This window comes from Sceloporus undulatus, chromosome 4 (assembly GCF_019175285.1).
Source record: "Sceloporus undulatus isolate JIND9_A2432 ecotype Alabama chromosome 4, SceUnd_v1.1, whole genome shotgun sequence".
Classification (NCBI taxonomy): domain Eukaryota; kingdom Metazoa; phylum Chordata; class Lepidosauria; order Squamata; family Phrynosomatidae; genus Sceloporus; species Sceloporus undulatus.
This window is the reverse complement of record NC_056525.1, coordinates 142729819-142746439: the sequence shown is the minus strand read 5'-3', so window position 1 is coordinate 142746439 and position 16621 is coordinate 142729819. Positions and strand designations below refer to the sequence as shown.

Here is a 16621-nt window from a genome sequence, read left to right as displayed (position 1 = left end):
TAATAATAATAATAATAAAAGGCCACCACCACCTTGTTGTAGACTAATCTGTTTTTATTTACAATTAAAGATATAAATTAGTAAAGAATCCTCGTTCCAACAAACGAGGGATTGTATCACCATCGATGTCTCAAATAAAAACCAGGCGTAATTTATTTACAAAAAGGAGTCGGGAATTTCCATTGCAATACAACTTGCATAAATTACTAGAAGCTCTTATATCGTTACAAAAATAAATATCAAATTTGTTTTCCCCCCCACTTTGTAAGTACTCACGGTTTCTTTAATTCGCCCCTACTGTATGCATCTTTTACAAAGGGTTTTGTACAACAATCCTATCAACACCTACAGAATATAGATATATATATAGATATATATATATATATACCGTGGCAATGAAGTGATCATTTTAAGATATCCTGAGGGGAGGGAACCAGCTTTCTTTCTTTCTTTCTTCCTTCCTTTTTTTAAAGTCACACATACATGGAAGGGGGAAACTAGACTATAACCAGCGAACTCACATAATGTCCAACAAAATCCCGGTTTAATAATAATTAGAGTCTTGTAGGGTTTAACAGTGTTCCTGTGATCTTCTTTTATACAGTGGCACAAGATGTGATCCGGATTTAGAGTTTTGTTTTTGTTAGAGATAGAGATAGACATAGAGATAGATAGATAGAGAGATTAGCTTTGGGGAAGAGATGATGGCTTGTTGACTTTTCTCAAAGCAATTGTGACACCTACCTGTGGACCAAGGAAAACACCAGATCATCCACAACGTTTCAGTTACATGCCAAGTTAGTGCAAAAATAAATGTAAGACACATTTAAAAAACCCTTATTCCCTTTACTCAGGATAGAAGAGGGAGTTGTTCTTCCTCGGTATTTTTTTGGAGGTGGTGGGAAATAGCTATACAAGATGTTTCTTTAATCCTAACTGTAGTAGCTACTTGGAAATGGAGTGGGAAGGAGAACTGTTCCGTTCGTATTACATTCTTTGGAATCCACCCAGGAGTCATCTAATTGGTTTTTTTTGGTGTTTGAAAGGCACACTTTGAGCATCATCAAATGAATTAAGTTTTATTGTGATGCTTCCCGAGTTTTAGGTTTCTATGCATGCCTTTAAGGTGCTGGTGATGGGGAAGCAGCTCTGCACAAGCCAATTGAGAGCTGCCATGCTCCCGTTCCTTTTCTTCGCCATGCTCATATGCATTTCAAATAGCAGACGAGGGACAATGAGAGGAGTTCTGGCTGGGCTCCAAAGCGAGCATGTGTTCCCCTCCTTCTCACTCAGGCATTTCAGTGGGGTTTGGTGCAGGAAAACTGGAGTTTGGTCCTTCGTTTGGGTAACTATTTCATTATAAATCCTCATTCAACACAGCAGTTGTTGTTGTTTTTTTTAAAGAATGCGAAATAACTGCCCTTCTTTCTAAAAAGGCTAAAATGCGATAGGCTTTTTTTGTTTTGTTTCGTTTGTAATCATGCTCCTTCAGTAATGGAGCAAGAAATGAACATTAAGCAAATTTCCAGGCTGAGCGGTAAGTCTTGGGCTCCGTTGCCAAATGTAAAATCTAAGCGATGTAACAGAATATGGAGGAAGGGGAAGGAAAAAAGAAAGAGACTAGTCTCACTTACTTGCCTGGCTGCTGTGTGATTGCACTTCTATAGGTATGGTTGCACTCCTACTGTGCACACTTCAGTGGGGTCTGTCAAAATAGAAGCGTCAGTTAGTCACAGGACACAGCTGGCTAACTAGATTATACACTCTGGGCATGGCCTAGCTCTCTCTTTCTCTCTCTCTCTCTCCTCCATAAAACTCTCAGCCCAGTCTTTGCAAGGCTTAAGGCCCAAAGCCATTTCTATACTAACTGGAGGATCACATAGGTAACTCTGCAGAGGGGGCTGTTTGGATGGGGAAGAAGAGCATCCTTATTACTATTTTCTTTTGAACTGAACAACTTGTGATGATTTCTTAAAACAACAATAAACCCTAGGGATTGCAATTATCCAGTGCAGGCATAATTTAGAATAGGGTTGCAAGCCTATATGCACTCGCTGATCAGTAAGTCCCACTGAGTTCTCTGGGGCTTACCTCTGAGCAAACATAATAGGAAACAGGTTTTCAGTACTGTATTTGTCACACCTTCTTTTCATTAACGGATGTGTTTTATTTGTCTTTCAATAATAATAATAATAATAATAATAATAATAATAATAATAACGCCAATGCTGTTCCTTCGCAAATACGAAACCATACATTTTTAAAAAGATATCCTACCTCGATCTCTAGATTGCTCCCACTCCTAACAACCACAAAAATTATTCATCTCTTTTTCCCTCCAGTAACCCCTATTTACAGTACTCAGATTTCCTGATTTAGATTTTGGAGTCTCTCTCTCTCTCTCTTTTTAAATATTAATTCCAAGTAGTAAATTTAAAAAACAAAACAAAAACTGGAGCGACTTATTTTTGTTCCTCTGCCTCATAGAAAACGGGAGACAAATAACGGGAGACAACACAACAAATCTTAGTGTCTTCCCTGGAATCTTTTTTATTTATTATTTTTATTGATTATTTTATAAGTAAGTAAATAAATAAATCCCTGAACTCTTCTTCCAGGGAAGCCCGCCTGAAGCCAGAGCCCCTGAGCTGCTATCATTCAAGGATAAGGACTATTTGAAAGCAAAGCAAAGCGAAACAAAACCGCTGCTGAAAACTAAAGGGCTTCCAGAGATAGAACTGTTGGATCGCGGTCCGGAAAAACCAAACAGTTTGTGCCTAAAGATGAGAATGATGGTTAAAGGCTCCGACCTCCTTTTCCCTCCACCTTCCCGAACATATTTGATGGGATGAAGGTTGTGATGCTGATGGGGTTCTTTTTCGTGTCCCCCTCCCCTAAACGGCTCCCTTTCCTCCCCATAGGGCCCAGGGCCATTGCGGAGGCCCCTGCCTACCTTTCTTGGGGTCTGCGCTGGGGGGCTTGTAGTGTTGCTCGAGGCTTTTCAGGGGGTTCTCGGAGGCCGGCTTGTGGAGGGCGCCGCTGCTGCCCAGGACCGTCTGGCCCACCAGTCCCTCGCCGGAGGCCACGGCAGCTACGGCGGCGGCGGCGGCGGCGTTGTACCGGAGGATGCCCTGGCCCTGGAGGGCATTGAAGTTCCCATAGTTTGTGTAATTGCTGTAAAAAGGCGACGTGTAATAAATATGCCTCCCCAGGAGCGACGAGGGCGAGTAGGCAGCGCTGTGCGGGGCGGAGGAGGAGGAGGAGGAAGAGGAGGAGGAGGCAGCCGGGGGCGGCGGGGGCCCCGAGGGGCAGCCCTGGCCCAGGCCCGGAGGGGGCGGCGGGAGGTGGGGATGGGGCGGCGGGTGCTTCAGGTCCGAGGTGGCGATCTCCGCCAGCGACCACAGCTTGGGCTTGCTGGCCGGGGTCCCCTGCGAAGGCGCCGCCGAGGAGGCCGAGGAGGCCGGCGGGATCCGGGCGTCCAAGGCGGCCTTGTGGGCGCTCCGGGCGGCGTCTTCCCCGTGCGGGTGGCCCAGGAGGGGGGGCCTCCACCCCGGTCAGAGGAGAGGAGGTGGCCGGCTTGGCGGAGAGACCCCGGCCCGACTGCGGGGCCCCCTCGTCCTCTTCGTCGTCGTCGACGTCGTCTTCCTCTTCCTCATCGTCGTCTTCCTCGATCTCCTCGTACTTGGCTTTGCATCCTGACTCGCAGAGTGGGTTCCCCGGCCGGCAAGGGCCCTTCTCGCCGTCGGATTCGGCCGAGCAGGAGTGGTCGGTCAGCGAGTCCACCTGCAAGCTGATCCCTGCGGAAAACCAGGGCCGAGCCGTCAAAGAAAGCCGGCAGGAAGGAGAGCGCCGCCGCCTCCCTCCCTCCGCCAGCCACTAAACAGTTGGAAGGAACCCGACAGGCCTTTCGTCCCCGATTAACAGGCCCACGCACGCGCCCCCCACCCCCACCCTCTCCGCCCCCCACTGGGCCCTATGGGGCTTTCCTCCCCGGGGGACCGCCACTCAGCTTCTGGCCCAGCAGGCGTTGGTTTTGACCAATCTCCGGCTACCGACTCAGGCTCAGGCCTCTTGGGCACCAACGCCCGGGGAGGGCCTTTACCTGCCCTCCTCGACCTACCCACCCTGGGATCCTAACCACCACCACCACCACACCGGCCACCTTTCCAGGATTTCTGAGACCCAGATGGGAAGACTGCTGAGACCCATGGCCTGTCTTGGAGCAAGGGGACCTTGCAGGTCCCCCAAGTGAGGGAGCGTGGCCTTTGCAGGGCCCCAAATAAGGCTCAGGCGAATGCATTTTTATACGAGGGAATCTCAGAAAGTCCCCTGGGGACAAAGCAGGCGGGATCCAGCAGAGCAATTCTGTGGGAGAAGCAGCCATAGGGAGAGTGAGGCCTATTTCCCACCAGCCTCCATACCCATCCCACCGCGATTTCCAAGTGTTGGAAACCAAGCCATAATGTGACCTTGGTCAAGTCACATGCTCTCAGCCTCAGGGGAAGGCCCTGGCAAACCTCCCCTGAGCAAACCTTGCCAAGGAAACACGGTAGCTTCGCCTTAGGGTGGCCATAAGTCAGGAATGACTTGAAGGCAGGTAACACACCCAAGGGCCAAGGCAGCCGGAGGGCTCCGGCGGGTGCCTGGCTCCTTCCCTGCCCTTGGGCCCCGTCCTCTCACCTTCATCCTCGGCCGAGGTCTCGTTGCTGTCCCGGGCTTTCTCGGAGGCGGCCTCCTCCTTGCCCCGCAGCCCGGCCCCGTCTCCTCCGCCTCCTCCGCCGTCCAGGTCTTCGTCCTCGTCCTCGCTCTTGTTGCGCGGCGCCCAGGTCATCTTGTTCTCCTTCTTGAGCCTCCTGCGGGCGTTGGCGAACCAGGTGGAGACCTGGGTGAGGGTCATTTTGGTGATGATGGCCAGCATGATCTTCTCGCCTTTGGTCGGGTAGGGGTTCTTGCGGTGCTCCTGGAGCCAGGCCTTAAGTGTGGCGGTGGCGTCGCGCGTGGCGTTCTTCCGGTAGGCCGGGTCGTTGAGCTGGTACGGATAGGCCGGGCTGCCGTAGGGGTGGTAGCTGATGGCCCCGCTCATGCCCGTCGTGTGGGCATCGTAGGGAGAGCCCTGCCAAGCACAGAAGCACAGCAGGCGGGAGGGAGGGTTAGTCAGGAACCAGGAAGAACCATCGCCTCGGATGCCCTGGCCTTTGGGATACTCTTTCTCCAACCAGGGAGAACCTAGCGCACTTCTTAACTGTTCTCTCGAATATGCGTGCATCGCCCTCGTAATTACTATCATCGTTATTATTTTTAAAGACACCCAAAGGGCATTAGAATCAACTTCCTTTCTTTCCACCGGAATAAAGGCCGAGTTTTCACCCACTCCTTTCCATTTACAGGGATTCATTCGAGCGCATTGGTGGTTCCCACTCCAAAGGCCCCACAGGTTGTTTCCTAATATTTGTTCCCTATTCCCCCCCCCTTCTCTTTCTTCCCACATCGTTGCAGGGATATCTCCTCTCTTAACATAGTAATTAATAGAGTTTCTTAATATACTACATTCCCTCCTCTTTCTCCCCACATCGTTGAAAGGATATCTCCTCTCTCGATACTGTATATTGATTAAGATAGTTTTTTTTAAATATATCCCCCTCTGCTTTCCTTCCTCTTTCTCTCCACATCGTTGAAAGGATATCTTTTCTCTTAATATATTAATTAAGGTAGTTTCTTAATATATATGTCCCCCCTCCCTCTATTATCTCTCTCCTTTTCTTTTTCCCTACGCCGTGGCAAGGATGTCTCCTCTCTTCCTATGGGGCTGGGTGATGGGGGGAAGGAAAGAAGAGGGACACACACACACACACACACACACCAAAGCCCCCCACTTAGCAATTCACCGCGCTAATGCATTGCAAATCCAATTTGCCAACCAGAAGATATGCACCGTTTCGAATCGGTCAAATGCGATATAATTAGCATTTTAATTCACCCTTTAAACGTTTAAATTGCGCTGATTTAAAGTCTACATAATGCCCGGGTGTGGAGAGAGGCGGCGGTGCCGGGTCTTGGCGGGGAGAGGAGGACTGAAATGAAGCGAGCAACTCGGTAACTTTCAGCGCCTGCCTAAGAAGGGAAGGGACCTAATAGTCTTAAATTGCCCCCCCCCCCCCCAACAACCAGCCTTTGCAACTTGCGGCGGCTTTTCTTTCTGCCACGAGAAAATCAAACAGAGGAGCGTTTGAGAGCGGCTCTCATTCTCCGAAATAAAGAGGAAAGCGGCCGCGGGGAAGGGAGGCGCTGGAACTGATACCTCTTGTGTAGTGACACAAAACGAAGCCTTTGCCCCACTTTCCCCAGACCACTACGAACAGCCTCTGGTATTTTTTAGTCCTCGATCAAGGTTTGCACGGGTTACAAAACACCCACGGTCGCCCGCAGCGCCCAACCAACCATCGCTTGGAAGCGATCGGGGAAACCCGTCCCAACCTGCGACTGAGAGTTCCCCGCACATTACCACCCGCAACCCACGCATGCAACACTTTTTGAATCAAATGTAGCTTTCGGTGCCTTTCAATCGGGAGAACGATCCCGCCCGCCCCTCCAAGACCGCCCCCTCCCCAATAAATTGCACAGGAAGAGGCGAAAGGGAAAGGACCGGAGCAGAAGAAAGAAATGGAGGGAGAGGAGAGAGCTGAGAAAAGTCAGAGGGGAAAAAAAATAAAGCTGAAAAGGGAAGAGAAGGGGGAAGAAGGAAAGGAAGAAGAGGAAGAGGAGGAGAAGGTAACGACCAAAACACAGAATGAGATGGATCGGTAAGAAAAAAAAGAGGATGACTGGGGTAAAGAAGGGAAGAAGTGAAAGAAGGGTCGACCAAAGGAGGAAGGGAAAGGGCAGAGAGAGAGAGAGAGAGAGAGGGAAGGAAGGAAGGGAGGGAGGAAAAAGAGGGAAGGAAGGAAGGAAGGAAGGAAGGAAGGAAGGAAGGAGCAGACAATATTTCTGTCGCCCCCCCTCTCCTTCTTAGCAGAGCTGCTGTGTCCAAGGCGCCTTGCCCAGCCTTAAATCCCCACAACCCCCAGCCCAGCCTCGGAGGTGCGGGTGGAGGCAGCGATGGAGGAAGATGATGAAGAAGATGGAGGGGAAGAGGAGGAGGAGGAGGAGGGGTAGGAAGCTTTGGCGCCGAGGCTGGCGTACTAACCCACCATGTAGGAGGGGAATCCAGTGGCCGGGTCGGTGGAGTACTGGAGCGGGCTGCTGAAGCCGGTGGCGGCGGCTTGGGCGGTGAAGGCGGCGGATCCCGGGTAAGGGCTGAAGGCCGAGCCGGAGGAGGACCTGGCCAGCTCTTCGCTCCGGGGGGCCGCCAAGGCCGAGGCCCCGTAAGCCGGGCAGGAGTAGAGGGCCAGCGAGCCCGGGGGCTGGTAGAGGTAGCCCTGAGGGTAGGACATGGCGGGACCCGGGAAGCAGGAGGAGGGCGAGGGAGCGGGGCTGGAGCCGGGCCGGCCGAGGAGGAGGAGGAGGAGGAGGGCTCCCTCAGCCCCGCCACATTCGCCTCAGCCGCCTCCGCCGGGCGCCCCAGCCGCTGAGGAGCTCACAGCCTCCCCTCCATCGGCAGGAGCCAAAAGGAGAGCCCGGCGCGAGGCGGAGGAGGGAGGGGAAAGCCGCCCTCTGGCTGGCTGGCTGGCTGGCTCGCTCCTCCTGGCCGGGCGCGCGCCCCAGCTCGCGCCCGCGCCCTGCCTGGCTTCCCTTCTTTCCCACGCAGAAGGAGTCACCCGCTGCTGGAGGGGGAAGAGGAAGAGGAAGAGGAAGGGGAAGAGGAAGAGAAGGAGGAGGGCGTCTGGACCCAAAAAGCGGGAAAAGGAGGAGGAAGCAAGTGAAGAGCATAAAATAAAATAGGGAATCGGAGGGGAAGGGAAAGCCCAAGCTGCACCCAGCCGGAGCTGGCCCAGGCTCTCCCTCCTTCCTTCCCTCCCTCCCTGGCTGCCTCTCCCGCCCGTGAGGCGAGGCCACCTTCGCCCCCCCACCGACGCCGGCGCCTCGCCTCGGCTTTGGGCTCAGGCATCCAGCCTCTGAGGGGACGAGTTTTGGCCGGGAAGGGCATTGGCCAAGCGAGCTGTCCGTCAGGGAGGCTCATCTGCATAAAGAGGGGGCGGGGACAGAGGAGGACACGCCCCTCCTGGGCTTCCCAAAGGAATGGAGGAAGAGCTTCGGGGGCGGGACTCCGGGAAAGAGAGGGAGGAGGAGAGGGAGACCGCTCCGCCCACCTGCCTCGGCTGCTGCTCCTGCGCGGTGGGCGCCTGAGGGAAAGAAGGGGGGGGTCAGGGACAGCGGTGCAGAGCTGCGCCTGGGGAAGCTGGCCGGGCCTCTTTCTCTTCCAGCTCTTCCTACCCAGCCCTGGAAGTGAGGGAGCCTCGCCGAGTGACACCGAGGAAGAGGAGGAGGGCGCAAGGCGAGGCCAGGGGGAAGAAGGCAGCCCCCCCCCCCCTTGGCACACGGAGGCTCCATTGAGCCATCCAAGTTCGGACCAGAGTAGCCCCAATGATGGGCTCCCAAAGGGTGGCCAAGGAGTGTCGGAAAGGAAAGGGGTGCCTTTGAAGTCCGGGGGGGGGGCTTGACGCCTGGAATATGCCAATAGGAGTTTCCAGATTGCAAAAGCATATGCAAAAGCATAGATATCGATATAGATGATATAGATATAGAGAGAGATGCTTGGCGCCAGGATGAACTCATATCTATACATATCTATATCTATATATCTATATCTATCTATGTCGCTGCAGTCTGAGAAATCCTATTCCCATTTTCCGGGCATCAAGCCCCCCCCCCCTGAATTCAAACACACGCACAAACCGGCAAACATACATACAAATAGAGATACACACACACACACACACACACACACACACACATTTGGGTCCCGATAGAAGTACACAAACACACATCGGCTTGCTTTGCGGGTTGCGATCCGCGCCAAGCTTTGCTTCTTTCCTTGGGGGGAGAGGGGAGAAGAAAGTAAACCTCCCCCAATGAATTGAATGGAAACGTACTCCGGCATAGTTGGCGCAATTTCCACATAAAGGGGCATCGGATCGGGTGGCTTGGGCAGTGCGGAACCAAAGGCTTTAGGAGAGGGAAACCCCAACCGCCCCTGGAAAGCCTGAGCCTGGCGGAGTCACCCTCTGGGTCAAGAAAAGAGTTTGGTTTGTTTTCCTTGATAGGGAAATGCTCAGGTAGCAGTCCTTTTTCTTTCAAGGAGAGAATAGGGTCAGTGCCTTTAGTTTATGTACGATCTCTCATTAGTGGAAGGGCTAATTATATGTAACATGTGGCCTCCAAGGCAGTGTTGCCAGTCCTTTCTTAGGATCCCCCTTGGGTTACAGATGGGATCCTGACTGATTCTGTTTCCCAATTTGGAGAAGTGGGGATGGGAAGCTCGATCCGGATCCGTGGCAGAATTGGTGTCTTTCTTTCCGTCCTTTCCATCTACTCCAATGTGCTTCTCCTCTCCACACCTCTCTCAGGTGAATACAGCCAAGTCCGGAGGGCGCCTTAAGGCCTTCGCTGCCCTTTTATACCCTGTTTTATGCCTGTGAGACCTGAGCGATCCTTCCCAGATCCCCTTGTCTCGACGAAGACATCTATTTAAGGGTCCAACTCTTCAGGCATTGACCTGGCCTCTGGGAGGTAAAGTGACCCTTTGTCATCATGACCAAACAGAGACTTCTGGACGGAAGTCTCTGCTGATCGGAAATCACAAATCGCTACCCTTCGGAAAGTTGGGACTCAGTCAAACAGTCGGAAGAAGACATATTCAGGGAAAAGGGAAGGAAATATCGGGGCATCAGAGCCGATGGCAGAATTCCCCCTCTATAGCCCTCTCAAACCTGGAGGAAATCGAATCGGTGCCCTTTGAATGCCAGGCGGGTTTGGGCTCCTAAAACCCCAGAATGGAGAGTTTCGGTCATTTCCATTTCTATCTAAAGATCAGTCTCACCGTCAATAGGGCGCTGATGTAACACATACTGAATAGAATTAGGATGGAATATATACAGCCTACCCCTGAATAGTTCCTCCTCCAATGGAGTCAGCGCCTCTGATTCGAAGTCACTTCGAAATCTAGTGGATTTACCTGAAAGTTGGAGGGAAAGTTTAGGACTGAGGCTCCCCAAGTCGCTATGGTCGGGGTTTGGACCTAACAGCGGCTATATTCTCCTTATTCCGAAGCAGTTGGATACTCTTCTAATGAATTTTGCATCCCCCCCCCAGTCCTCTGAGATGCCTTCCCTCCCCGTAAAAACTGGAGGAGTAGCGGCGAAACGTGACTTCCCTGGTATTACTACTACGTTTGCTATTATTATTATTATCTAGATCTAGGGGCGGGAGATGATGTTGACCTCATCAACAAAAGCAGGCAGCTAAAGTAATGAGAACTGGGGCATAAAATACCCCCCTCCCTTCTTCTTATTAAAACGATTGCCTTATACATACAAAATTCCCTGGACTCCTTCCCACCGAAGCGGGTTGAATGGGGGGACCGTCCCGACGTACGGATTTCTCTGCTTCAGGCGCCCATCAATGGCTTCTTTCTCCCCCCGATTTAGAAAGAAGTCCCCTGGATCTCTGTGGGATCGTCTTCCCATTGGCTGGGTTTGCAAAAGGGATCTTTTCCCCTCCGCCTTCAAGTTTTCTGGTTAGGAGAAGGGTCCCTGTGCACTTGTCCCTGCCATCGCGCCGAAAACAATAAATCTATGCAAGATTGCTCTCCCACAGCCCGGCTGTCACGATTTCCAATAATAATAATAATAATAATAATAATAATAATAATAATAATAATAATAATAATAGGGAATCGGGACAGCAGGACTGGAAGAGAGCAAAATATTATATATCTCCTTTTAAAATGAATCCTTCCCAATACTTTTACCTTTTTCTTTCTCTGCGGATACACAGTGTTATTTTTTCCCTCCATTTATTTACTTAGGGGGAAAAAAGAGGGGAGGGATGATGGTCTGGGGGTGGTGGCTGTGATGCGGAGTGGTTTGGGGGAGGAGGAGGAGGAAGAGACGATCGCGGGAAAGGCGGCTAGTTTTCCCAATAAGTGCTTAATGAATAGAGCATTTCCATTTCAAAAGGCGAGCCCTTCTTGCTTTTGGGTCTATTTGCATAATTTTTATAGGGCTTAAAAAAAAGAAAGAAAGAAAGAAAAAGAAAAGGCAACACCAACATCGCTGTCATGCCTTTTTCCAAGAGGGAGCAGAAGACAAGGGCTGCGGGACAAAGAGAGTTCCTCCTAATTTGACTCCGAGCGGAAGAGCGATCCGGAGCGGTTTTAAGCTACCAACGGGACATTTTGTCGGTCGGGAAGGCTGCTCCGTTGTTTGCCTGGAGTTGGGCTTGAGTCGCCTTGGCAAGGCGAGGAAAGCCTACTACGTTGATACTCTACCACCCTCGACCCGTGCTTTGGGGGTACCTTCTTGGCTTGATAGTTGTCCCCCTCACACCTTATGGATTCTTCACCACACTTGCCACAGACCAAATATTAGTACTTTGTCTTTACCCCCCCTTTCTCCTTTCCTTTTCCTTTCCTTTTCATTTCCTTTTCATTTCCTTTCTTTTCCTTTCCTTTCTTTTCTTTTCCCTTCCCTTCCCCTACACCTTCCTTTCCTTTCCTTTCCTTTCCTATCCTGTCTTTTCTTTTCTTTTCTTTTCCTTCCCCTTCCCCTTCCTTTCCTTTTCCTAAGAGTGGATTCCACATTGTTACCCAAATCGGCTGTCTAAGGCGCGCTCATTGCTGATAACAAATGAGGGCGATGAAAATACCTTGTCATTTCTAGGAGCAACCTTGTTGTTATTGGAATATTTATTAAGGGAGCGTATTGCCCCATTGGCCCCAAGTGAAAGCTGCAGAGGATCGAGCTGACTCCTTTTTTCCTTTCTGTATGAGGTTCCCCCCTCCCCAATATTTTTTTAACGTGGGACTGAGTAGAGGGGTGTCATTTGCTGTCCTCCCTCACCAATAGTCTCCCCGCCCTCCGACTGGTTTAATAACCAGGGTGTGGGGTTAGACACTGAGGGCAGGATCCAGCCCAGTTAATCACTTCATAAACCCCATTGATTTCAGAGGAGGTGGGAAGCGCTCTGCCCACAGAATCAATGGGATTTAACGAAGCGAGCTCAAGCGCACTTACCGGGAAAAGAGTCTGATGGAAATCAATGGGGTTTACTTCGGAGTAAGGATGGGGGAAATCGGCCGACAAGCAGAGTGACTGGATCGTGCCTTAGCTCCTTGACTCATTTGACCAGACTTAAAGGTCTTTTTTTTTGTTCCTCAAAGGGAAAAATAAAAACAATAACACTTTAGGATACATTTACTTCTGCACCCCTGGACCTGGCCGGGGAATAAACTCTCTCTCTTATACATTCAATGACCTTAACTTCTGAGTAGATATAGGTAGGAGACAATTCAGATAAGTGGGGAAAGGTGCAGTATCTGTCCCCGTGTTTGACAGGGATCCGGAGACAAAAAGTCAATCATTGCTATTCCCAATCAATTGATATTACTTTCTAATTGATATTACTTTGAGGGCGACCCATTTGGAGAGCTGTCCTCCAAATGCCACTTTTGGACATTCTGTGCTCCTTCACCCAAGTCCTTTGACTTTGCTTAGCATCTTAGCCTTAAGGGCCCGAGAAGGCAACATTAAAGAAATGGACACACTTCCTATACACCCAGGAGGCAGCGTAGTGCAGTGGTTTGAACGCTGGACTAGGACTCTGGAGACCAGGGTTCAAATCTCAGCTGGGCCTTGGAAACCCTTGGGCAAGCCACACTCTCTCAGCCTCAGAGGATGGCCATGGGAAAGACCTGCCAAGAAAATCCCACGATAAGGGTCACCTTACGGTCGCCATAAATCTGAAATGACTCGAGGACACACAACAAAATCAAGCATTTGCCTTGGAGTTCAGGAACATCTTGCTACTGTAGAGATCTGGATGCTCCTGAGGAACAAGGCTTGACACACCAAGGGCTTTTCCTTCAGCTGCTTCAGGTTGGTGGCTTCCTAGGTGTGGACTTCTCTGAGGCACTGAAACTTATGTCCAAAGTGGACAGGATGCATTTAACAAAACTTTAAAAGTTTGGACTAAAAGCTGGTGTAACCAGTGTGATGACTCAGCTAAAAAGGCCAATGCAATTTTAAGCTGCATCAATAGAAGTATAGTGTCTAGATCAAGGGAAGTAATAGTGCCACTGTATTCTGCTCTGGTCAGGCCCCACCTGGAATACTGTGTCCAGTTCTGGGCACCACAATTCAAAAAGGACATTGAAAAACTGGACCGTGTCCAAAGGAGGGCAACTAAAATGGTGAAGGGTCTTGAAACTATGAAGCCCAATGAGGAGAAACTTAGGGAGCTGGGGATGTTTAGCCTGGAGGAGAGGAGGTTAAGAGGTGATATGATAGCCCTGTTTAAATACTTGAAGGGATGTCATATTGAGGAGGGAGCAAGCTTGTTTTCTGCTGCTCCAGAGAACAGGACCCGGAGCAATGGATGCAAGCTGCAGGAAAAGAGATTCCATCTCCACATTAGGAGGAACTTCCTGACAGTAAGGGCTGTTCGACAGTGGAACACACTCCCTCGGAGTTTAGTGTAGTCTTCTTTGGAGTTCTTTAAGCAGAGGCTGCATGGCCATCTGTCAAAGGGGATGCTTTGATTGAGAGTTCCTGCATGGCAGGGGGTTGGACTGGATGACCCTTGTGGTCTCTTCCAACTCTACGATTCTACGGTTCTATTATTCTAATCACCTCTCCTCTGACATTTAAGCCACCAGCCGCTACTCGGAAGCGATGCATGCGACAGAAGTCCTTACAATCCTTACACCACCCCTGAAAGGTAGACTATGACATCCCTTGCATGTGCTGTCAAACAAGGCAGCTTAAGGCTGCCGGTCTATTGGTAGGTAAAATCAAACTTTTGCCGGAATGGTTCAAGTTCCAGCTCTCCTGCTTAACGGGAATGTTGTTAGTCTTAACCATGGAACCATGGAACCCCAACTTGATATGGAAACTCAGTTATGAAAGGCTGGCTCACAATATGCATGCTACCTTGAAAGCTGTACACTTGACGGTAGGCGGCCAATTGTTCCAAACCAGTAAGATGGCATTATATAGACTTCCAGTAATAGTTGCATAGTGTCTGATTCGAGAGACAGCGTGGTGTAGTGGCTCGAGCCTTGGAGTAGGAATCTAGAGACCTACTCATCCCCGCTTGGCCTTGGAAACCCACTGGGCGACGTTGGGCTAGTCACACTCTCTCAGCCTCAGAGGATGGCGATGGCAGCTCCCCCTCTGAACAAATGCAGGTGCTGGTGGGCTTCTGCCATCAGCAGAAGGAATGTTCTCATGAGATCTGGCCCCTTTCTTTCCAGCAGAGAGGCCTTCCAAGAAATTTAACTTGCCTGCCCCCAAAGTGCAAGGAAGTCAAAGGAGGAGGCAGACAGTGCCCAGGGCTCAACCAGCTTCCTCAGATGGCAGAAATGGTCTGGGGCAGGGTGACCAGATGACCTAACCGCAAAGAAGTACAAGGTGTCGCAAAAGGGAGGACACTCGAGAAAAATGGAGGACATGACCCAGTAAAAGCTCAAAAGACGCCTATAAAATATACTTCGAGGCTTCTTCATCATGCTCCAAGTCGAGTGCGTTTTGGAATTCCTCCTGGGCAAAAGATTGAAATGGAGGACACGTCCTGGGAAAGGAGGACGTGTGGTCACTCTGGTTGGGGGAACTGAGAAAGTCTTCTCGAGTCAGAGTCGTCGGGATCGGGGCCTGGAAATTCAGAAGGAAGTTCTCTTGCAGGGAGGTTTCCAAGGCAAAGCCTGGCATGCTGCCCTTGTTAAGCCTTATGGATCCCACACTGGAAATATTACTTAGTTTAACAAAGTATTACCAAAATAGTGCAAGAACTTTGGTGCCCATTTTCTACTGGGAAGAGATTTTCCTTTTATCTCCCTGCCGTAGTCAGGCACCATCTCCAAAACCCTCTCGCTCTTATGGAGTCCAATAGGTTTACTTGTAAGTAAATACGTTGAGGGTAACACCTGTGGGATGCCCCGATCCTAGGCACTCGATAGGTCCCACTGAGGTCCACCAACTTTAGTAATTCAGACTATGAACGTAAGAAGAGCTCAGATCAAAGGTTCATTTGCAGTCCTTATGAAGCTCTGCCCCAAAAGAGTCCAGCTCCTAGGAAAGGAAGTGGGAATATAAAGCAGGCATACCTCCCAATCGGTGCAGCCCCGCTCGGAGGTAAGTCTTTTAAGGGCGCATCCACACTGTAGAATTAAAGCAGTTTGATACCACTTGAATTGCCATGACTCTGTTCTTCAGGATCCTGGGATTTGAGGCACCAGAGCTCTTTGGCAGATTAGGCTGAATACCTCCCCAAATTACAAACCCGTGGCTTAGAGCCATGGCAGTTCAAAGTGATGTCAAACTGCTCCAGTTCTGCAGTGTGGATACCCCCTGAAGTCCCGTGGGCTTTCGAAACGTGTCGAGATCTGTCTGCTTTAGGCTGCAGTGCTCTGCAAGCTTACTTGGGAGTAGTCGCATTGCTTCTGCAAAGAATTGGACTGTTAGTTTAGCTTTCTGTTTCGAAAAAAGAGCCACAAAGTTCCATGTTGGAGCATGAAGCCCTCCTCTCCCTTTTGTCTCCAGCAGAGATAAACTGCTCCTGAACATGGAGGCTCCAGTTGCCAGTCATGTCTCTAGGGATCTGTCCAGTTTGACAGCTTTCTACGTTGCGTGGGAGACAATTCCCTAGAGAAAGTGCTACATTGCAGTGGTTCCCAAACTTTGGCCCTCCAGGTGTTTTTGAACTTCAACTCCCAGAAGCCCCAGCCCCAGTTTAGACACGAGTTAGAAATTCTGGGTGGTGAAGTGCAAAACATCTGGAGGACCAAAATCTAGGAACCCTAGAGAAAGTGCTACATCGCAATGTAGAACCACTTTCTAACACCACCCAGAATTTCTCTAGTGGTTCCCAGACTTTGGTCCTCCAGATGTTTTGCACATTGCACTTCACTACCCATAATTTCTAACTCGTGGCTAAACTGGGGCTGGGGCTTCTGGGAGTTGAAGTCCAAAAACACCTGGAGGATCATAAGTTTGGGAACCACTACGAAGTAGCACTTTCTCTGCGTGGCAGCTCTCAAATCTTAAGAGGCTACAGGATCGGGAGCAGGTTTGGTTTTGCATCCTCCTCAGCCATGCTTTGCCTCCTTCTGCAAAGCTGCCCCCCAACTATCTGGGATAACTATCACTTCGTCTTGGTCTACTTGCTTATACACAGGCAGGAGGGGAAAGTCTGGGGGAAAAAGTCCTTTTCCTCCTTGACATTTCACTCTTAATCTTGCAGAGCTAATTCACCAAAGTTTCTCCTCCTTCCTTTCCCCACATAAAGAATATTCCAAGATGGATGAGTAAGTTTGAGATGACTATCATGGGAAAAGGGAAATTAAAAAATAGGAACCACTCCCCAAACAAAGCAAGAGACTTTAGAACCTTTTGAGTCCAAGGCGGAAATTTTCGGCCGTAGGGAGGTTGATGCAAAGCCGTGCAAAGTGTTTTAGTTCATGACCAAAGAA

The 16621-nt window shown here is 50.2% G+C and overlaps 1 protein-coding gene across 1 annotated transcript; it reads right to left on the bottom strand.

Moving 5' to 3' along the window:
- Positions 1–437: 437 nt before the first annotated feature.
- Positions 438–7631, bottom strand: IRX2 (iroquois homeobox 2). Its single transcript, XM_042461554.1, is given in 6 exon segments — positions 438–744; positions 1635–1705; positions 2954–3539; positions 3541–3797; positions 4681–5113; positions 7188–7631. Coding segments are annotated over 5 exon segments (1563 nt in total). The 5' UTR covers positions 7431–7631; the 3' UTR covers positions 438–744; positions 1635–1661.
- Positions 7632–16621: the final 8990 nt, after the last annotated feature.